This window comes from Vigna angularis, chromosome 7, assembly GCF_016808095.1.
Source record: "Vigna angularis cultivar LongXiaoDou No.4 chromosome 7, ASM1680809v1, whole genome shotgun sequence".
NCBI classification, from domain to species: Eukaryota; Viridiplantae; Streptophyta; class Magnoliopsida; order Fabales; family Fabaceae; genus Vigna; species Vigna angularis.
In genome coordinates, this window is record NC_068976.1 from 27,060,597 (window position 1) to 27,076,691 (window position 16,095).

A 16,095-nucleotide genomic window follows, 5' to 3' on the forward strand; every position below is an offset into this window, starting at 1 on the left:
AATCGCCTTTAATTTAAAACTAAGCAATATATAGTTAATATGCTTTCTTGTAAGAAGTTTATTTTAATCAATACTTCACTAAAAGTGTATACAAAACTTCAAGAATATATTGTGTCAAAAATACATGTGAATATATTTAGAGCCAAAAAGATTAAAAGAATAATTGTAATCCGTGAAAATATAGTGTTGGAGTCATATTAGCATAAAAATATTTTGTATATTTTTTCCCTAATGTTTTAACAAAAAAATAAAATAAAATCGTGGAAAGACAATTCAAACACCTTTCTTTTGTTAATTTCATAGTAACATGTATTATATGTTTATGCAGGGTTAAACCCTAAAGAAGTAGAAAATTATTGTTTGTCACTTTTATTTTTCATCCTTTTATATTTTAAAACTATTGTTTTAACCCTAACATTTAAAATAAATTAATAATATTTATTTACAAGTTTTTTTGTTTGTCACTTTTATTTTTCATCCTTTTATATTTTAAAACTATTGTTTTAACCCTAACATTTAAAATAAATTAATAATATTTATTTACAAGTTTTGAAAAACTGTGACAGGCGAATATCATATATCTTATCATATGCACTAGTGGATGTCACAAAATGTCGTTTAACTTCTTTATTAAAAAGTTAAAATCAATCATGTTCAATTTTAAAAAATAACCAAGTAAAAATTTAGTCGTTGTCAATAACATTAAATTTATTTAATTGTACATCTGCCAACATTATATTGTACCAAAGTCAAACTATAGAGTAGAGTAGCTTCGAAGATGATTCTTAAATGTTACATTAAGACATACCACTACCTATATTTTCTTCACCTTTTGTCCCTACCAATTTTTTTCTATGCAAATTTAATCATTCTAACTGCTCCATAAAACGTTCACCACCGAAAAAGTTATTTGAGCGGTAACATCCAAAAAATACAGTATAAAAACTATATAAAGAAATAATCACATATTAATAATATTCCAGATCAGTCTTACAAAAAATGAGACGTACGCTTATGACCGAACAATCTTACAAGATAACGGAGAATTTAAAACTGTACAAATATGCAATCTAGACCGAACGATTTAAAGAAGACGTACCGAACGGTCATACAAAAGAAGAAAACAATAGATGACCGAACGATTATCACACAAAGAAACTAACTACTGACCGAACGACTCTACTGTTCGGTCTTAACTTCTACCTCGACCAAACTTTCTTCATCCAACGCCTCTTCCAGCAAAGCTTCTCCTTCTGCTCACATCCACACGGATGATCATTGCAACAGAAGGACAACCACCGAACGTACAAAACGGACAAGACAGGAAATAGGGTAAGCTTATGTAATTTAATTCAATTATCAACATATCTCTCACTCAATCAATTTAAACAAGATAACTCATTAACTCTTTCATGCAAAGCCTAATACTAGACTCTGACTGTCCGGACTGTATGAATTCTGTGTAGCTACGACGTTCGTGCACCTGGGTGATGTAATAACTGGGATACCCTCAACAGCTGCCACCCGAGGTTAGTCCGTTTCGTCCAAATTAACCATAAGGATGAGGACCTCCTGCCATTCCCACACATGACTTACCCTTCTCTACATGAGAAACGAGTAATCACGGAATATCAGGATGAACCGCCAGCTTAGTGTGCCCACATTCATACTTTACCCTTCCAATATTCATTCATGAGATATTCCTCCCCGAAACACTCTTTCATATTCATACTCATTTCATCTACATCATATTCCATCATCTTTCATTTTCAAAACCTCAAATCGAACCAATTTGAATACAGATCCCATAGGATACCAAATACCGACCGTTAATCTTCAACCCCGAACGAGACCGAACACTTGGAGTGAGACCGAGAGGTCTCCAGTTCCAAAACAGATCAAAACCGAGAGAGTTACTATCGGGGTTGAGAAAGAGACCGATTACAATAATATTTCTCAGAGACTAATAGAATCGAACGTTATTTATAAGGTGAGCCAATTTAATGAACTGACTCATGAGAGTTTAGACCGAACGCCAATAAGCCTAGGCCGAGTATTAAGACTCTAGGCCGAACACCATAGAAACTGATATTGTAGGACATCGAATAATAATAAGTGACGGAATTATATGAAGAAACCGAACGCTATAAATACTTAGCTTATTTATGAGTTTAACATTAAGGAGAACGAGTGCTAGTCGAAGACCGAGCACTCTAGAGACCGAACGCTATTGGTTTTGGCCGAATGCTTTTATTTAAAAATTAAATTACAGAATCAAGGTCGAGCGCTTGGTTTAAGACCGAGCACCACTTAGTACGAGCACTTGGTGTAAGACCGAGCACTACTTAGTACGAGCACTTAGTGTAAGACCAAGCACTACTTAGTACGAGCGCTTGGTGTAAGACTGAGCACTACTAAACTTATAGAATAAAGGCTTGACAAATATAAGATACCATTTAACTAGTGTTCAAGAATGAACGAAATATACAAATACATATATATATACTGAAGTTTATAACCAAAATGAAAACGCTCGGTCCTCAACTGGAATTCTCTCCAAATGACAGAATCCAATTCCAACCGAGTCAACAAGAAAATCGAACGGTCAATGACCTTCAGTGACGAACATCAATTTTCACATAAAACTCCAGACTTAGAATTCATACTCTTATCAATACATTTCTCAACATCTATCTTCATACATTCATACATCCATATCATAGTAAATATTCATACTTCATACAGTCGAAACATATCAACAATCATACTTCATATTCATTCAGAAATCAACGAACGTACATCCATTCAAAACAAGAATCTTAATCAAATTATATAAGCTTCCCTTACCTCTAAGCGTGACCGAACGTTCACAATTCAGAATACGGGTTCACCTTTACCAAAGACCTTAGCGTTCTACAGTCACGCCTTAAGAAACTAAACCAAACAGAAATCCAGAAACTCTCAGAACAAGATGATTGACTCATGCAACCCATAAACTAGGTTTGCATGTACCAGGAAACCAACCGGCTGAATGAAGAGAGAACTTACCAACTCAGAACCCGAAACTGATCGGTTCAAACGAACATCCTCGACGCCGGAAATGCTCAGGTGTGGTCTGTTTGATGATCGGAAGAAGAAAAGAGTGAGATTTTGTAGAGAGAAGTAAGAGCTTTTTAGAGAGAAGGAGGAGAAAAATGGAGTTTCAGAAGATTGAAGAAGATGGTTGCATGCAGAGAGTGGCGTGAATTTTGAAAACTTTGAGTTTTGTTTCTACAGTCAAAACCGAACGTCCAATTTGCATCACACACCTGTCTTTTATTACCTGATTTTCGGATCTCCTTTCTTGACACATGTAATCCACTAAGATGGGTTTTGAGTGGATTTTAACGGGTCTGACAGTAGCAAATTATTGACAATTAATTCCAAAACTCTGGATTTCAAAATTGAAAAACTAAAAAATTAAATTTCAAAATTTTTTAAAATTTAGAATTGAATTTTTTGAAAAAAATGGAAATCGGATTTTAAAATTTAAAAATTCTGAACCAAATTTCAAAATTAAAAAAAAAACTGAAATTGAATTTTAAAATTTGACAAAATTTAAAATTGATTTTTGAAATTCAGAAAAATTTAGAATCGAATTTCAAAATCCAAAAATGGATTTAATAAATTATATATATAATATGTAGGATTATAATAAACATCACTGTGAAGTTTGAAAGTGCAGGAAAGAAAAGGTTACATACATAAGAAAACTTAGAAAGTGCAGGAAAGAAAAGATGACATACATAGAAAAACTTTAGATATGACAATATACGTTAAATATGAATAGTGTGTATCCACTAATTGAATCACAACAACAAAAATTCATCTCTAAAATTCTAAAAATATTTCACTCGTTACCCGTCGTGTATTAATTTAAAATATATTTAAAACTTATAGGATACTTGTGGATATTTAAAAAAATGATGTTTTATAAATTTTTGGAATAAAGTTATAAAAAAAATATATAATATATATTAGATTAAATATAAATTAGTATATTTTAATTAAATTTAATCTAATAAAATATAAATTAATTTTAATTTTAATCTTTTGCAGAATAAAATTATAAAAAAATATATATAATATATATTAGATTAAATATAAATTAAATTTTAATTTTAATTAAATTTAATATAATAAAATATTAATTAATTTTAATCTTAATCTTTTGCGGGTAATGATAATCATGAGTATGAGTAGTGTTTTTACCACATATAATAATCTCACATTGTTGAATAAAAATTAACGCAATTTACTCATTCACTCAACAAACTTAAGTGAATGCGCCCAGGTAAAGAAACACTCTTCTCATATCTTTTAAAAATTGTAACAAAATTTCACACTAGAATCAAAACCTTATATATATATATATATATATATATATATATATATATATATATATATATATATATATATATATATATATATATATATATATATATTAACTCTAAAAATATCACAGACTAATCATCATAACAAGTAGAGTGATCATTAAAAGTAAATTATAAATACTTTTTATGAAATGCCATTTTCTAACATTCACTGTCCAAACTATAATTACTTTCACATTTACTTCTGGTTACTACTTTAAAATCACATTGATCTAGAATCAACTCCACAAAAACATTCAAAAGCATGCGCATTATATGAATGGGATAACACATGCAGGGTAGTTGAAATTAGAAAAATATAACCGCAGATAAATAACTAATTTGTCAAGTTTAATTATGTTTGTCTTTTAATTTCAAAATTAACATCAAAATAAGAAAAAGATTAATTAGGTTTTTCATGAAGTTCGATACTTTCATGGCCATGCTGTAGTATTTATTAAGGTGGGTTTGCTGGTCATGGTATTTATTTGCCGTGGTGAGCCACTATAGATTTAAAAATGTTGTTGTTTAGCTTTCAGAGTGCGCGATATATGCAGAAGAAGACAAAATGCAAGATTAAATAATCAGAATCGCAGCAAAATCCAAAATAACTAGAAAAGTGGAAGAGATGAGTTCAAAATCACAAAGGACAATTTCAGTTCAAACAATACAGAGAAGAAAAGCAACCCTTGTATTCCCGACCAACAAATGAAGCACAAGGGCGGGGCTAAGTGTCAGTGCTTCTCTTCTTTCTCTTATTTCTTCATAGCAGAGTGGCACATGTTTGCTCCTTGTTGGCCTAGTCTCTTTCCGTCCGTCTGATAATCCAAAAACAAAATCAAAGAAAAACCAAAATAACCTTTAGTGATGGAATATATGAGCCTATATTTGTAATTACAACATATCTTCTAAAAAAATTATAATAAGGATCCAAGAGACACTGTACCTTTAAATCAAGCCTATGCAGAAAGCTTATTTCTAAGATCGGCTGCCACGGCATCGATGAACTCCTCTGTGTTCAAATAGTGCTCTCTTGAAAGCCTACTTGCAAGAATTGAACAGTGAGTCTATTAATCATATGAAGTAGAAAAGCAAATTTACTTGGCCAATGTCAATCACAATTAACGTACTTGGATCCATGAATAATAAGTGCCAAGTCCTTGGTCATCTTCCCAGCCTCAACAACTCCAATGCAAGCTGCCTCTAGCTTTTCAGTGAAATCCAACAGTTTAGCATTGTTATCCAGTTTTGCCCTGTCAACATAATTGTTCACATAATATTATAATCTAATAGTTTCTTACTTTAAAATACAACGAATAAAGCTTTGCACTCCAATATGCAAGTTAGATAGTAATATACCTGTGAGCTAGCCCTCTCGTCCAGGCAAAGATGGATGCTATGCTATTTGTGCTGGTTTCGCCTCCTTTCTGATGAACCCTAAAATGACGGGTAACTGTTCCATGGGCCGCTTCTGCTTCAATAGTCTTTCCGTCAGGGCAAACCTGAACCCATGTCATCATGCAATAAGTATCAAAAGTCATACACCAGGAACTCTCGTATTGCAAAGAAATTTATTAAACTTTATTTAATAAATAAATAAATAAAAGATCTGGTTCAATTAATTAAATAATTCAAAACAAATTGTTTTCAAACCTACCAGTACAGATGTCATCAAACCCAATGATCCAAAACCTAAATACAGGGTGAATAGGTATTAGTTAAAGAAAAGAAATCCATGCAAATGAAGTTGAAAAAAGAAAGTAACTAGTTAATAAGGATATCATACAAACCTTGAGCTAAGAAATCACTCTGCACATCACCATCATAGTTTTTGCATGCCCATACGTAACCTCCTTCACTCTTAAGTGCATAAGCCACCATATCATCAATGAGCCGATGTTCATACCTTTGAAATTCATTAGATAAAAGTAAATAATAGTATAATATGAACATTTTCTTTCCACGATACAAGAGTACTCATTCACTCACCATATACCAGCAGCCTCAAACTTTGATTTCCAGCTTGCCTCGTAAACTTCCTGAAATATGTCCTTGAATCTGCAGACAATAAATTAATAAAATCAAACAGGGATCAGTATAGTAAAAGTTTTTAAATATCATTAAATAAGAAGTTCATAATGAATTGTATACCTTCCATCATATTTCTTAAGAATTGTATTTTTGGTGCTAAGATAAAGAGGCCACTTTTTCTCTAAAGCAGTTGCCATAGAAGCCTCGGCAAAAGAACGAATTGACTGCATCACATGCCAAATAATAAAATTAGATAGAAGTTCGAACTCTACCCCAAATCATTAAAATATATCCAATCAAAGTGATATCAGACACTGCAGAACCAACCTCATCAGTATTGTACATAGCCAATGAAACGCCTCCCTCACCAGTAAAGTCAAAAACCTCTAATTCAGTCTTCTCACCTTGGCCTTCTGGAACTACAAGTATAGAAGAATTCATAAAAATAATATTTAGTAACCAAAATACGTAACAATGAAAACTATGTCCCTGAGATGGGACAATGTGAATGAGTACAATATAACTTCAGAACTAAGCATAGTTATCTAAATCAAGAGGCATACCAAACACCAGCTTCAGCTTTCCAGCTCCTTTAATTACTGCGTCAGTAGCCCGATATTGGTCACCAAATGCATGTCTTCCGATGCATATTGCCTTTGTCCAACCTGGTAAAGTGGTAATGTTGAGATATACACAGTCCTCCATTTATCAGGAAGTAATTAAATATAATTTTTTTAATAATAGTACCAGGAACAAGGCGCGGAATGTTTTTGCAAAGAATTGGTTCTCTGAAGACAGTTCCTGAAAATTTCCGAACAACCAATAGAAAAAATATACACAGTTACCATCTACCACTTATTAGTTACCAATGAGCCCCCATAATACATGAATTCACTAGTATTTAACATTTTTACAAAAATATAATCAATGGAAGTAAGATGAATTACCATTCAAAATGTTCCTAATTGTCCCATTTGGACTCTTCCACATATTCTTCAGGCCAAACTCCTTCACACGAGCCTCATCTGTCATGTATAACACTAGTATAAGCTTCAACATCTACTATCAAGGGGAACACTATTATCCGGCATACACCAAACGAAGGTAAAAATTAAAAGAATATGTCAGGATTTAACTACCGAACCTGGAGTGATAGTTGCACATTTGATTGCTACGTTGTATCTACATAACAGTGCAACCGTTAGATGAACATGGATAAGTAACAAATATGCAAGAACACAAGAATAAAAAGCACTTAACCAGTCTAAATTTAACATTACATGACACGAAAAAATATTAAAATTAAAATATTGTTGGTCTACATATCATTGGCTACATAATCAAACTACACAAATTTTGTCTGGTTCACTTATAATACACTGTCTGAACCATAGAACACACATATATAAACATAATAATTGAAGAAACATAAAAAGGAGAATTATCATTTCCCTTTCGGCGGGGGGATGTTCAAGGTATACAGATAACATACTTGAGAGTAGCTTCTGCGCTTTCAATTGTAACTTTATCATCGGTCTCATCACGGTATGGAAGACCAAGGTCATAATACTTTATGTCCAACTCCAAGAAAGGCAAAATGAGCTATCCCATAAGAAATGATAGAAAAATGTCAATATTACGAGCACTATTCGAAAGAAAAAAAAAGAGTGACGCTTGAATTAATAGCAATATGATGATAAATCACCTTGTCCTTGATTGATTTCCAGATAACCCTAGTCATTTCATCTCCTGCAATGCATTATCCACAAAAAGAAATGTAAGACAAAGGCAAAGGAGCAGATAAAGATTGACTCGACAGATAAACACAATTACCATGGAAACTAGTACTACACAAATCGAGAATTCTAGGTCACTTTACCAAATATTTTCTGTGTTAGTTTTTTTTCATTTTTAATAACAAAAATGGCACCTTTTTTCATTTTACTGTCCGTTTTCAAATGTTTTGAAAAGAAACAGTAAAGACATTTATTTTACTGTTTTACTTTCGAAAACAGGAATCAAAACAGAACAGTTTTCTCAAAGCAATCAGACCCCAAGCTTTCTACTAAGGGAGAAGAGTAAAACTGAAAATGCCAATATTTTGGTATTCCATAATTTGGGTATTTTATATGAAATAGTTCCAGCAACATCCACTTATATTAGTTACTAATTACACTTATACGTATGTCTGTTGAAAATTAGCATCTTACTTCCGATTTCATTCACTGTTCTAACAATTCAACAACTTCATTTTTAAAAAGTCCACATATTTCCCCTGCTTAAAAATGTGAGAATCATAAACAAATTCCCTTCAAAAATAACGACCAATGGAGGTGGATATGGACTTCCAAGCAATAATGCAAACGTAATTAATGCCAACGCAGGCTACTGTCAGTGATTACCGTTTTCAATTACGACACAGACCAGAAAACTTCATAAATCCAGCTCATACACACAAGACAAACTAGCTAAGGATCTAATCCCATATAGTTTCGCAAAAAAACCAATCAAGTTTTGAATACTTCAGCGAGTCCATTGATAAAGTTTCCTTGGAAGAACAACCCATGAAACCTATTTTTTTTATTTTCCACAATATAACTTTATTTATTCAACTTAAAAATAAGTCAAAACCAGTAGTTGTAACACTAAAAACAAAACAGATCTCCACCAAAAAAACAATTTTACAAGAGAACGGATCAAATCTCCGCTGTAACGATAACGAAAACACGACGATTCAATAAAACGATATTGTACAGCAATATTGAATATCTAAATCTAATTTCAAGCCTCGAACCACAACAGAGACACAAATATCTATCACGTTGTAATGTTTCCAATAATGAGAAAACGAAGTGTAGTGGACCACAGCACCTATCGCAAGCAAAATATCTAATTGAAGACAACCAGGGGGAGCACATCGACACGACAAGACACACCACGCGAAAAGATATTTAAGCAATAATCACAGAGAGAAAAAAGGGATGAAATGAAAGAAAGAAAGAGAAAAGATCAGATCGGACGAAGAAGTTGAAGAAACGGACCGTCCATCTCGACGATGGGATTGGCGACGCTGATCTTCTGGAACGCCATGGCTGCGTTTCTGATCTGGAGAAGAGAACTAGAGAAGAAGGTTAGGTAGGTGAGAAGTGAATAATGTGAAGAGATAAGAGTTGAGCAATGAGTTTCTGCTATTGCGGTACCCTGTATAGTAGTAGAACGGTCCTATAAGTAATGTTTTCCCAGCCCCACCTACTTATGAGCTTTTATTATTTTAAATGTCAATAGATCATTTTTTTACAAATATCTTTCAAGTTATAAAATATCTTTTATAAACTAAAATTAGTTTCTGAATAAAATTTGTAAAGAAAATTTTGAGAGATTAAATGAATATATATTTTTGTAAATCATTTAATTGTTTTTTATTTTATTTTTATGTTAAATGTGTTCATTGGTCCCAGGAGTGGTCCTTCCTTATATTAATATATCCAATCGAAGGTCGTGCTTTGATTGCCCTCGTGATGTGTGCCATTTACTGTTTTGCCCTCCTTCCCCTCTTTGCACCTATACATTGAACACAGCTGTGATGGAGTAGTTGTTAACATATTAAACTTTTATTTCAATCCAAATTTTTCGTTTTTTTTGGGTTTAAATAAAGTTTTTTATGCCTTGTCATAAATATAATTAAATATGAAAATTTTACATTTATTCAAATGACAGTCATTTCTTTTAAAAATTTGTACATAAAAAGATATAATATAACTTTAGTTAATTATACTCTTATTTCCCGTTTTGTTATGCATTGGAACTTCTATAAACATTAAGCAAAGAGAGAAATTTGGAGAAATATAATAGATCATTTATTTAAATTCTACTGATAAAATGTTAAACAACAACTATATAGAAATAGAGTCTCATGCCATACAATGTCTCTTCTTTTACTTAATAATAATAAAATAGCACTTATATTTTTCATTTAATTTAATAAGATTAGTGGACATAATGTGTGCATATGTTTGTATTTTTATATATGTTTATTTTATTGTTTAAATTTTACTATAGTTAATTTAAAATTTAATATATAATTATTTACATAATTTATTTCTTTTAATGCTATTTTTTCAATTTAAAATAAAATAATTGTATCTTACAATAAACTGAACTGGAGCTTATTAGTGTGAAAACAATAATTTATGGAAATAAAACTTGTCAAAATTTGGAATGGTTGATTAAAAACGATCTGACATAATAATCCTGTTAAAAATGAAATAATAACTCCTGGTTTGCATTTCATATTCTCTAAGTTACTTCATCTGATTAGTTAGCTAGCTTTTAGGTGGTAACTTATTTGGTTTTTCTCTAATTAACATCTCTTCTGTTTATATATATATATAATATCTTTAATTTTTATCATGTTTCAATCTTATAAAAATAATCAATTATTACATTCCTTTTAATATTTATTAGATTACCTTTAATTTTAATGCAGTTTAAGAATGTTTTTTTAACAAAGCACGAAAGTCTTTTTTAAACATACTTAAATACATAAATCACTCATCAACTTGAGATAAATAAATAGAAGTTTCTATTCTTAAAAAGTTCAAAATCTATCTAGATATACATATTCATTTTGACTTCTTTTGAAAATATCAACACATGAAATCAAACCATAACAACTTCGAGTTGCACACTTAATATTTATCTTAAGTTAATTGAGAGATGAAACTTGTCATATTATTGTCATAAATGAAACTACCCTACTTTCACTAGTTTGAATATTGGAAATTTTCAGTACTTAAAGATCAGAGACAGCATTACTCATATGCTTTTTAGATTTATTTTTAGTCATACATATTAACTCCTTATTTTGAAAAAGAGTAGAAGGAAACGTAATTGAGAAAATCTACTATGATGTCTCATTCTTCAAATCATCCAAATAATTGCATACATTTTAATCACTTTAAGCAAATGACTGCAAGAAGACTTCGTAAATTAAACAATCAAATCAAAAGAAAAAACTACAAATTCTGAAAAGTTTTCTTCAACCATGCCTACAACCATATAGCAATAGAACAATGAAAAAACAAATGAGAGAAAGATTCAAACCATAACAACTTCGAGTTGCACACTTAATATTTTAGAAATAAAATGTTTTAAAATATGAGACTCCTTTATAAATTTTGTATTTATATTTTAATGTTTCAATATTAATTTTTTTAATTTATACTTTAACATTTTAATATTAAAATAATTGAGTCTCATTATTTTAAAAATATTATCAAATTTAAAATATTTTTTTAAATCTTTACATATAAAATTATGATAGAAAATTTTCATTTTTAATATTTTTATAAAATTTATAATATATTGTCACTTTGGAAAATTTTAGTTACTTTTTTAATTTTTTTGAATTATGATTTCTTTTTGAAACGAGTTCTCTCTCTCTCTCTCTCTCTATATATATATATATATATATATATATATATATATATATATATATATATATATATATATATATATATATATATATATATATATATATATATATATATATACATTTTAAAATTATGTTTATCAATATACGATCTAGATTTAATTAATTTATATATATATATGGTTTAATCATTCCGAAAATCCCTATTTTCGGGCAGAATCTCAATTTGGTCATTTTCTTTCTCGGCGTCTCAATTGGGTCCTATTTTTGTAAAAATTGACATGCTAGAATGAGTTTTTAATTGACGTGTAGGGGCTACTTTGTCTGACGTGTATATTTATATTTTTTAAAAAACAAACAAATGGAAAGTAGGGTTTTGGTGTTTTTGATGATGGTGCTAAAGATGGGAATGGTAGCCACGGAGGTGGCGGCTAGGGAGAAACCCACTGACCCCAATGGTGGTCGTCGACGGAGTCTAGAGGAGGCAGAGCTCTTACCTTTTTCCATGGAAGCTTTAATGGCATCCGAGAGATCGGGCGAGACGTTCAACATGTTAATTAGGGATTGGGATTGGGAGAAGTTTGTCCTGACATTGTGGGGTTCTTGTAGAGTTCGTGCAAAGTTCAATCAATTTCACAAATTAGGGTATGAATTTGGGGATTTAGGTTTTAATTGAAGTTGACATTGACAGAGAGCATGCAGTTGTCGTCTTCGTCGGAGTTGTGGGAAGAATGGAGGCAGCGGAGGACAGCGATGCGGACATCGAAACCCAACCCGCCATTTAAAATCCCTCCCTCAAACATATCAGAAAACACAAACCCTTGTTGTTCCACCTTTGTTTTTCGTCTTCCCTCGCTTTTTTCACTCTTCTTCTCTACGCACCACAATACAGTTTCTCAATTCCCATGTTCTTCAATTCTTAATCGGTAAAACACAGACATTGATGGCCAATGATCCCAGGCAGAACGAAGCCCGGATTATACTCATCTCGAATCCCTAATTTCACACTTGATGTCCTCCTCCAACGACCAGCGTTCTCAGCCTGAGTCTCTCTTCAACCTCTGCAAGCACGCCCAGAATCCCTCCTCCTTGGCCTGGCCCACCTCCTCCACACCGCCCCCAAACCGGAGACCCGAACCATGTCCGCTATCCTCCTCCGCCGCCACCTCACGCGCCACCACGACTCTTTCCTCTCGCCACTCCTCTCCTCGGTCGCTCGCTCCTCCCTCCACTTTGTCCTCCTCTCCTCGCTCCAACAAGAGCCCATCAAATCCATCCCCAAGAAGCTCTGCGACACCATCTTCGAACTCACCGCCACAATTCTCCCCGACGACCCCTCCGCCTGGTCCAACCTCCTCCCCCTCCTCTTCCAATGGGTCACTTCTCCCGAGCACAGGCTCTAGGAAGTCTCCCTCCTAATATTCGTCCAATTAGCACACTACATCGGTCAAACCCTACTTCCTCAATTGTCCACTCTCCACTCTGTCCTTTAACTTTTCTCATAATTTTACAAGTTTTTAAATTTAAAACTATCTTAATACATATCATTTATCCACGTCAAATAAAAAAATCAGTACAAATCAATACAGCGTGCCACGTTTATAAGATACTAACGCTATTTGGCTCAATTTAACGACAAGAGCCGAATTGTTACAATTTTCACAAAAATAGAACTCAATTGAAACACCAAGAAAGAAAAGGACTAAATTGAGATTCTGCCTCAAAAATAGGAATCTCCGAAATAATTAAACCTATATATATATATATATATATATATATATATATATATATATATATATATATATATATATATATATATATTCAATGATTATGCTCTGCCCATACCGAACTTCCTGGAAAATTTAAGTGAAAATAATTTAAAATGATGCTGAACTTTTTCTTTTTTAATTTAATATGACTAATTCAAAAAGTTGAAGTTAATTCATCTTGCTATGGTTACATCAAATTTGATTTAATATTAATGAATCCTAACATCTTTGAGTCAGTTCACGAATTTACAAATTAAATTATGTCTAAATATTATAATGGTCATGGTACAACGAATTTTCATACACTATCCATATTATCAGGTTAATTTTGAGTGAAAATTACTGTCATTTGGAATTAATTAATTAAATTAAACTATATATTTTATTGAACTCAAATCAAGTTAGTCAAGATTGAATATTTGTATATTAAGATGTAAATGAATAGTTTTAAAAGTAGTTGTTATTTGATGAGGTGAAGAACGACGCATGAGCAACTTTTCTTTTGTCATATCCCGCTTTAAATGTCAATGGTCAAATAATATTATCTCACGTCTCATCCTTTCTAGATATCAAGACAAGACAATAACAGTGAATGGCACGAATAATAATAATGATGATAATGAATGTAAATTATTATTTTTCTATAAAGATCATATTTATAAGTTTTTTTCTATAAGAGATTTTTGTAAAATAATCTTTTTTATCTTTTAAGTTTATCCTTGAAAAAGACGCGATAATTATACATAATAAACATTCAACAAATATTATATTTAGTAAAATTAAGTTTAATTTTATTTTATACGTTTAGAAAAAGTGATAATAAATAATATTTCATCAATATCAATCTTTCGTTAAAAAATAAACTGTACCCGGATTCATTTTTTACAAATAAAACTTTAATAACCATAGTTTTTTATCAGCTAATAATCATTTTACTTATATATGATTTTTTTGTTGAGGACTGATATTATTTATGTCCAACCCAACCTGTCATCTCTTTCTTTCTTTTCTCCTTTTAAGAAAAATGATTTTTTTACATAGATAATTTTATTACCATGGTTATATATAGTCTTTTCCTTCCCTTCCATGTCTTAGAAATAAAAAAGTAAAACATTAAAAATATTAAATATACATGTTATAAATAATCTAATATATTTCATACAAATAAAACAACATATATAACCAATAATATTATAAAATAGAAAGTATTTCGAAATAGAAAATTTAATCAAACAAAAATGAAGAATTAAAAAAAATAAAAAAGATAAAATTTTTATATTACTAAATATTTAAACAATTCAACACATAAAATTGAAACAATAATATTCTCATATAAAAAGAAAAATAATAAATAAAAATATTGAAAAGAATATAAACAACTAAATATAAAACCTACAAATTTTATATATGTTGCGAAAATAAATTAATTATTTCTTAGATGCGTATTATTTAGCACAAGCAACTTAGGTGAGGTGTTCATGAACTATAATCCTAATGATACATTTAAAATAGTTGAAAAAATTCATTTCATGAATCACTAATGCTTAAATGCTAAGTAATTGAAAAAACAAAAAATGTATTTAACCGCAAATATAAAAGTACCAAGAACATCGACTTTTTATAATGTATAACAAGAGAAACTGTGATATCCCAATTATATAGAAGGTATTTATAGAATAAAGACGTCATCATTAAAATAGGAACACAGTCAAAAGTAACTAGGATTACAGTTATCCTTAAAATAGCTTCAGAATTTAAACTTAAACTCCAAAGAGATCTAAAATATAAGCTGGCAGGGAAACAATATTCCAAATTACAGGAATAACTAATAACATCACAGGAGACTAGGCGACAGCATTGTCCTCAACTTCAAAAGCCGTCTCCAATGGAACCTCCTCGCCATCTGCTCCCATCCAAGTGGATGATCATCGCAAGAAGAAACATACACAAGCAATACAAACAAGCAAGGGTGAGCTAGATATAAAAATCATGTTATACATTCACATACGATATGCAAAAGTCACTCAAACATGGTAAAATGACATCACGAGACTCGTTGCTTTATAGACCGACTCGTCCGGACCAGAATGATTACCGAGCTATGGCGGGTTATGCACTCGTGGTGGCCTCTACTACTTTGCAAAGTCGTTGCCAATGGGTTCCACCCTACCACACTCATGAGGTTAGTCCGTTCCGCGCCCTGGAGCATACTAGAAGCCTCCAAGACTAGGACCTCCTGCTACTCCTCACCACATGGATCAATCCTCTCTACTTGAGAATGAAAGACCATTGGAGCATCAGGAAAACCCCCAAGACTGAGCTACCATGCAATCATTCTACACACCACCAGGGCACCACCATGTATCCTCTCCTTGAGGATCATGGAATTACGTTCATGAATCGTACTGTCACTTTGAAACTTAACCCATACATGAATATCCAGATACCATCA

The 16,095-nt window shown here is 31.5% G+C and overlaps 1 protein-coding gene across 1 annotated transcript; it reads right to left on the bottom strand.

The window, feature by feature from the left end:
• Positions 1-4,993: 4,993 nt before the first annotated feature.
• On the bottom strand, positions 4,994-9,685 carry LOC108338625 (isocitrate dehydrogenase [NADP]). Its single transcript, XM_017575622.2, has 16 exons — positions 9,485-9,685; positions 8,149-8,192; positions 7,936-8,045; positions 7,588-7,625; positions 7,391-7,468; positions 7,191-7,244; positions 7,007-7,108; positions 6,771-6,862; positions 6,564-6,667; positions 6,402-6,470; positions 6,203-6,318; positions 6,070-6,104; positions 5,772-5,914; positions 5,543-5,665; positions 5,359-5,453; positions 4,994-5,230 (listed from the first exon to the last, which is right to left on the bottom strand). The coding sequence occupies exons 1-15, from the start codon at positions 9,531-9,533 to the stop codon at positions 5,372-5,374; spliced, it is 1,239 nt and encodes a 412-aa protein (XP_017431111.1). The 5' UTR covers positions 9,534-9,685; the 3' UTR covers positions 4,994-5,230; positions 5,359-5,371.
• Positions 9,686-16,095: the final 6,410 nt, after the last annotated feature.